At 47.1% G+C, this 7,922-nt stretch overlaps 1 protein-coding gene across 1 annotated transcript in view; it reads right to left on the bottom strand.

Annotated features, from left to right (window-relative positions):
• ALDH4A1 (aldehyde dehydrogenase 4 family member A1) overlaps positions 1–3,792 on the bottom strand; it is a gene marked incomplete at both ends in the record, with an annotated part of 7,438 nt that extends 3,646 nt beyond the window's left edge. The window contains 5 exons of the mRNA XM_083380149.1: positions 363–512; positions 919–1,074; positions 2,061–2,108; positions 3,062–3,154; positions 3,699–3,792. Of these exons, the coding sequence (XP_083236275.1) occupies positions 363–512; positions 919–1,074; positions 2,061–2,108; positions 3,062–3,154; positions 3,699–3,792 (541 nt within the window). The remainder of the gene's footprint in view (positions 1–362; positions 513–918; positions 1,075–2,060; positions 2,109–3,061; positions 3,155–3,698) is intronic.
• Between the last annotated feature and the right edge of the window lie 4,130 nt (positions 3,793–7,922).

Consider the following 7,922-nt stretch of genomic DNA (forward strand, 5'->3'; position numbering starts at 1 on the left):
CCACGTGACCACGGAGACGTCCTCGGACAAGCGCTGGCTCTTCGGCTTTGAAACGGAGATGAGCACCGGCCCCTAGAGTCGGAAACGACTAGCACGCATGTGCGGGGGAACCTTGACCTTTACCTTTACCTCTCCCTGCTCGTTGGAAAATCCCCTGCTTGGGTGACTGGACAGCCCTCAGCAGCTCGGAGGAGAAGCAAAGACATCCCACCCACCCAAAAAAAAAAATTGTCTGGAGCTGCCTTCACAGGCGCCCACCCCACCCTGCCCCGCTTTTTAACCGACCGAAGGCAAAAAAGACGGAACTCGGTTCGCCCCGGATCCTGCAAAATCAGGGCTGAAGCTTTGGGGTCGACCCTAACCTCCAGCCCCCGATACACCAGGCTGTTGGTGCTGGGTGGGGCGCTGATGGGCTGTTCCCCCTCCAACTCCAGGGCGTATTTGGCGTTGAAGCGGAAGAAGTCCGCTAGCTCTGCGGCCGCGTCGATTTCCGCTTGGATGACCGTTTTAGCCTGGAGATAAGAGAGGAGGGGTGGGGGTGAAAAAGAAGCGTATCAGGGCAAGACTGCGTTGAGGGAGGAGGGGGGGCCACAGAGAGAAGACTTTGGACAAAGCTAGCCACGGCCGGCGAGGTTAGCAACCGACGGCCCCCGAGTCAAATCCCACCCCGAGGAGCTCCCCCTTCGGCCCTCTCTTAAAGACAATCCCTGCGTTACGTCTTAATTTAATGAGTCCTTCGGGAGAAGGGCGGTATATAAATTTAATAAATGAAATGAAATGAAATAAATGAAATTTAGCCTGGCCCCTCTTCACAAGCATCCTTCGTTCCCAGCCACGGGACACCTGTTCCCCCCCCCCCCGCAAAGCAGGGCTGCGTGATCCCCAGCGGTGATGCGAGCCAGCCGCCCGCCCGCCTACCTGGCCGACCATGGTCTTGGCTAAGATCTCCGGCCTTCTGGGCCCGCTCAAGATGTCGGCAGCTTTGAAGAAGACCTCGGCGCGGTCTTGGACGGGCCGGAGATCCCATTCCTTCCGGGCGCCCAGTGCGGAGACAATGGCCTTATTCAACAAATCCTAGACGGACAGAAAATTACCCACATTTGGAGGCCATTTCATTTCTATTTATTTATGGGCTGACTTATTTACGGACTGACTGGGTGGCTGGGGGGGAGGAGGATGAGTGTGTTTTGTGGAATGAAGCACAGCAGAGAACAGGGGTCTCCAGCCCCCCCCCCCGGTCCGTGGACCGGCACCGGTCCGTAGCATGCCAGTAACCGGGCCGCACAAACGAAAAGAAATGCCCCATCCATGGGATGCAGGCAGGACACAAAAACACCCCCCCTTCTGGTCCGTGGAAAACCCTGTTGGGTCCCTGTTGCCCAGAAGGCTGAGGACCTCTGGCATAGAAGACATCCCCCCACCCCACGCACACGTACACAGAGACACACACACACTTTCACAAGGTTTTGTTTTTTTAAAATGCTACAAACCATCGTGGAAAAAATGTGGGACTCACTGCCACGTGATGGCCAGTATCTTGGTTGGCTTTAAAAAACCGGTCAATCCTTAGACAGCTCCATCCACCAAGGGGTGTGTGTGTGTGTGTGTGTGTGTGTGTGTGTGTGTGTGTGTGTGTACATTTCCTCTATCTTTGTTTTCAAATAACCCAATTATTCCCCCAAGGGTGGTCAGCGGTGACCCCAACGTTTCTGTAACCAGGTTGGAGTTTGCATTATTATTTTTTTTGGCGTTACGCTCGCCTTCGCTGACACTCCCTTTATCCACAAGCTGTGTACGGGTTGTGTTGTGGGCACGGGAAAAGTATCAGGAAATGAGGGAAGCCATTAATCTCAAAGGCAGAAACAGAATGAGGCCGAAGGCCTGGAGTCAGGGACAAGACAGGGAGTCATTCAGACAAACGGAGGACCATCCTCCTCCGTTGACGGCTCTCTGGAGCTTACAAGATTGCCGTAAAATGGGCTTACAAGCACAGCCTCCCTCTGAGTCCTACCTGTGAACATTCCCCCAAAAAAAGTCTTACTCTAGGGTGCTTTGCTCACCTTATCAGCGTAGCAGTATTTGGCCACTTTGTGTAAATGATTAAAGGGCTGGAAAAAAAAAGAGAGGGAGGGAGAAGGGGATAAAAAATGTGACCATTCTGAGCAGCAATTCCTCCGAGTAGAATAATAATAATAATAATAATAATAATAATAATAATAATAATAATAATAATAATAATAATAATAATAACAACAACAACAAACGCCTGTGCTTGTTTTAAAGAGAAATGCATCTGATCGCTCTAAATCATTCCAAGTGCGACAGATTCACCAAAAAAAGTAATAAAAAAGATACTGGGATGCGCGGAGATGGACAGATTAACTATGAGGCTGAAAGATAAAGAAGAAACAGAATATTAGCAAAGTTGGAATCTATTCTACAAATGGCTGGAAGAGTAGGACTCGATTATGTATTAGCGTTTTATGAACCCAGATCTCACGCTGTTTGAAAAAATTAACATATGTATGTAGAGGGAGGGAAAAAAAACAATAAAAAGCTTATTATATATATAAAAAATGTGACCATTCTGAGCAGCAATTCCTCCGAGTAGAATAATAATAATCATAATAATAAAAACAAACGCCTGTGCTTGTTTTAAAGAGAAATGCATCTGATCGTTCTAAATCAGGGGTCTTCAAACTTGGCCCTTTGATGACTTGTGGACTTCAACTCCCAGAATTCCTCAGCCAGCATGCCTGGCCAAGGAATTCTGGGAGCTGAAGTCCACAAGTCATAAAAGGGCCAAGTTTGAAGACCCCTGTTCTTAATCAATCCAAGTGTGACAGATTCACCCAAAAAAAGAAACGCGGCGAGTAAAATACTTCTCGTCAGTACTGAAGTTACCCCCCAAAACGGAGACTTTTTAAGGCCTCGGGTCAAACACGGACGAAACATGGATGCTCTTTTTACAACTACAACTAGACTCCTGCTGTTTGGGGAAAGAAGGGGGGAATTTTTAACACGGCTGTTACATCAGACTACCTTGGCTGGCGGAACTCACCGACACTTGATACCTCACGTCGGCTGTCCACACTTTCTCCCCACCGACGACGCACGGGATCTCTTCGGTCTTGCCCCTCACGTCATTGAGCGCCTATGGAAGGAAGGAACAACTTTGTGAACAGGTTAGCTCGTCTGTTCTGCTCTCCGGATCACACACACACACCCCAATTCTTCCTCTGATCCTTGTGCCGCTACACACCCCTTGCCTCTTCAGGAGACCTCCTGGCGCTCCCTCTCTTCATTCCCCAAGCAGGATGTGCGTGCGGTTGATCTCCACAACCCCAAAGCCTGCTGTCCTTCCCTGCAATCCTTTGCATCTGAAATGGCTAGCGTCTTTTCTTCCTGGCTTTCAATCCCGTTTTCTCCAAATCCTCAGTCTTGGAATCTTTATCTGCCCCTTACCAGTAAGGCAGGGCCGCCGAACGGCAGCCACCCCGTACCGTCCCTGCCTTTTCTGACAGGTGCCAATCAAAGTTCGCCTTTGCTTCTTCTCCAGCCGAGCAAGCCAGCCCTGCAAGCTGAAAGGCCGCAGCGGAGCATGGCAATCGAGCCCGTCTCCAGTGTGATGTGTTCGCTTGTCCCCGGGCTGGATGCTCAAGTTACTAGGCCCCAAAGAGGCCACCTCTCTCCGTTACCTGCTGGAGAGCGGCTCGCTCAGGACTCCCAGGTTTGAAGGCCAAAACGGGTTCGTTGACCACCTTTGCAGAGGCACGGTGTTGCCATCGCAGGCTGGAGGGGGGGAAATGGGGGGATGGGGAAAGGGAAAGACAAAAAAAAGCAGACATTATTTCGCTTTGTGTGACAGTCACGAGGGGTCCTTGAGAAATCTGCAAGCTCGATGCACTAAAGCTTTATTTCTTCACTTCCAAAGAGGGCTTGCGCTGTTAGAAGAGGAAGGCGAATGAGGAAAGCCACGTACGTGGCTTTATTGACGCTCTTCTAGGAGAAAGAAATGCAGACAGACAAGTACATTAATAAACACCCGAGAAAGGATTAAAGCAGAACTGGAAAAAAGAGAAGAGGGAACTTTAAAACTTGAAGCTTGCGTTATTTGCTCTAGGGAGTGCAAAATGCGGCTGTTAAGAGGCTTTCTTTTATATGTTTTGCAACACAGGTTGTTGTTTTTTTTTTAACAAGGCAGGCACAGGAATAAAATAAAATGCAATTTACAGATTCCCTGACGGGGCACTGATACAGCTTTGCAGGCAGTAGGATATAAGTTGTACGGTCCTATTACCTGTTTGAGAAGGTTCATCACCTTCCAAAGCTATAAGTAACCATACCTACTATGTGAGCGCCTGTTACTCGTCCCAGCTTCTGCCAACCTAGCAGTTCGAAAGCACGTCAAAATGCAAGTAGAAAAATAGGGACCGCTCCGGTGGGAAGGGAACAGCGTTCCATGCGCCTTTGGCGTCTAGTCATGCCGGCCACACGACCACGGAGACGTCCTCGGACAAGCGCTGGCTCTTCGGCTTTGAAACGGAGATGAGCACCGGCCCCTAGAGTCGGAAACGACTAGCACGCGTGTGCGGGGGAACCTTTACCTTTACCATCTATATCTTTCCCCAATGGCTGCTCCGTTCCTCTTCCCTCCCCATTTCCATTTCCTTGCGTGCCATGCTTCTTGCATTGTCAGTCTGAGCAGCGTGCTACCGCTATTTACAGGCTGCGCCAGGAACCTATTTTCCGTCTGAAATGAAGTTTAAACCTCGTAAATAAAATGTGGTTAACTGAAGTTTAAAATGTGGTTTCTCCCCTTGGGACTCACCTGCTTGCTGAAAGTCGCTTTGTAAGTTCTGACGTGAACCAGGCTTTCCCCAATCCGAGCCTAATTTTTATACGTGTGTGTGTGTGTGTGTGTGTGTGTGTGTGTGTGTGTATAGATAGATAGATAGATAGATAGATAGATAGATAGATAGATACACACACACATATACATATATATGCTTGTTAACTATTTAGATTACCTTGCTAGGCCCCAAACATGGGATAAATCTTTATTTCCCGTTTCAGCCTAGCCCAAGGCCATCTACAGGCAGTAGACACAGCAGTGGCAGCTCATATTTGTGTAAATTTTTTGGCTTGCTAACAATGTTAATGCTAATATACGCATGCATATATATATATATATATATATATATATATATATATATATATATATATATATATATATATATGTAAATTTATTTTTTTTGGCTTGCTAACAAAGAATAAAGGGAGACCGATATGATCATTTCAAACTTATTTGTTCTCATCAGTCAGCCGTACCCTTCTAAGATTCGAACCTGGGCCGACTAAGTTTGAAATGATCCTATCGGTCTCCCTTTATTCTTTGTTAGCAAGCCAAAAAAAAAACAAAACAATTTACACAACTATGAGCTGCCACTGCTGTGGCTACTGCCTGTAGATGGCCTTGGGCTAGGCTGAAACAAGAAGTAAGATTTGTCCCGTCTGGGACCAAGCAAGTGTATTCTGAATGCTTAACAAACATTTAAAATATATATACATATACATATACATATATATATACATATACATATACATAGGTAAAGGTTCTCCCACACATGCGTGCTAGTCGTTTCCGACTCTAGGGGCCGGTGCTCATCTCCATTTCAAAGCCGAAGAGCCAGCGCTTGTCCGAGGACGTCTCCGTGGTCATGTGGCCGGCATTTTTTACGTGCATTTTTTACGTGCTTTCGAACTGCTAGGTTGGCAGAAGCTGGGACGAGTAACAGGCACTCACTCTGTTACGCGGCACTCGGGATTCAACCCGCCAAACTGCCGACCTTCTGATCGACAGGCTCAGCGTCCTAACCCACTGAGCCACCGCGTCCCTCATACATATATACAGCCTTGACAAATACTTAAACATATATATATATGTATATATATATATATGTGTGTGTATATATATATATATATATGTGTATATATATATATATGTGTGTGTGTGTGTGTATATATATATATGTATATATATATATATACATATATACATATATATATATATATATATATATATATATATATATATATATATATATGTAAACTGACAGCTGACACACGCTGTGAAATGCGGAGAGCGCTTACGCCAAAACGCCGCTTTCCGAGAAGGCACCGTTCCTTTTAAAACTTTTCCTCTGCCAATCCTTTCTTGCTTTCCGAATTCCAAGCAGGAATAGGTGCGTCAGCAAAATGAACGCTTGAGGAGCTGGACTTTTGCAACTCGGGGGCAAAAGTTTGATCTTTTCTGCCTCAGCAGGATTTTTTTTTTTTTTTTTGAGGCATAACCTTGATTTTGAAGGCCCCGGGGCACAAGTTGAAAGCAAAAAAACCTGAGCAAACAAGGACAGCTGTTAAAAAGTTTCTTTGCTCCCAGCTTCGTTTTATCTCAGGCAAAGGCTGATAAGGCCAAAGCCCACCTCATTTTGATAAGGACCAGAAAGGAAAGTGTAGGTAGATAAAATAAAAATAAAAAAAAGAGCAGAGAGGTAAAAAACCTGAAATGGAGTGGGGTGGGGGGGATAGGAGACTGAACCTTCTGGGCCCCCAATTTAAAGCTTTCAGATTAATTAGGGCTTTTCGTTAACCAAATAACTTAGGAATTTACAGGTAGGCTTCACTGGGGACGGAATTTCCATTGCTGAACGAGATGGCGGCGAAAGGAGCTATGCGTGTTTTTTCCCTTTTTTTCCGCCACAGTTAAGCAAATCACCACCGTCGTTAAGTGAACCGTGCTCCGTTAAGTGAATCTGGCTTCCCCCTATTGATTTGGCTTTTCAGAAGCCAGCTGGGAGGCTCACAAAAGGAGATCACAGGGCCCCGGCACGGGGCAGCTGTCATAAAAGACGAACCAGTTGCCAAGCATCCAAATTTTGATCCCATAGATATGGGGGGGGGAAACGCTACGATGGTGATCGTCCGGCGTGAAAACTGGCCGTAAGTCACTTTTTTTTCCCCCGGCGCCACTGGGACTCTGCATCGCCACCAAAACGGGTGGCTGTTGAGGACTAGCCGCTTCCCTTGGCAACGGAAATTTGGGCCTCAGTTGTGGTCAAGGACTAGCTGTATAGCGTGTCTGTGTGTGTCTGTGCGTACACACATGCATATTTGTGTTTACTTATAGCTGATTTATAAGGTAAAGGTAAAGGTTCCCCCGCACATGCGTGCTAGTTGTTTCCGACTCTAGGGGCCGGTGCTCATCTCCGTTTCAAAGCCGAAGAGCCGGCGCTTGTCCGAGGACGTCTCTGTGGTCACGTGGCCGGCATGACTGGACGCCAAAGGCGCACGGAACGCTGTTCCCTTCCCACCGGAGTGGTCCCTATTTTTCTACTTGCATTTTTTACGTGCTTTCGAACTGCTAGGTTGGCAGAAGCTGGGACGCGTAACAGGCGCTCGCTCTGCTACGCGGCACTCGGGATTCGACCCGCCAAACTGCCGACCTTCTGATCGACAAGCTCAGTGTCCTAACCCACTGAGCCACACCGTGTCCCTTTTAGTTGATTTATAGGGCAACCCTAATGGCTGAAACCTTAAAAGTTTGACAGATCAGCTGATCCAGAAGGCACACTTGCCAAGGTTCCCCTCAGGGCAGCCATTCCCAACCTCTTCTATATCCCTAGAACGCCTCCAATATATTCTTGCACCCCTTGCAAAAGTTCGAAATAACGGCAACGAATGATGCCTAATACACTATAATTTTGAAATTTCTAAAGCCACGTTTGCGTACCCCCTGGAATATCGTCCCCTTAGGAGGAAGATCCAGGAAAATAGCAAACAGAGGATGAAAGGAAGAAAATGCATATTATTGTTGTTATTATTGATCATCGCACAGTCAGCCAGATGTTCAGACTGGATTT

Source organism: Vipera ursinii, assembly GCF_947247035.1.
Source record: "Vipera ursinii genome assembly, contig: scaffold_461, whole genome shotgun sequence".
Lineage (NCBI taxonomy): Eukaryota > Metazoa > Chordata > Lepidosauria > Squamata > Viperidae > Vipera > Vipera ursinii.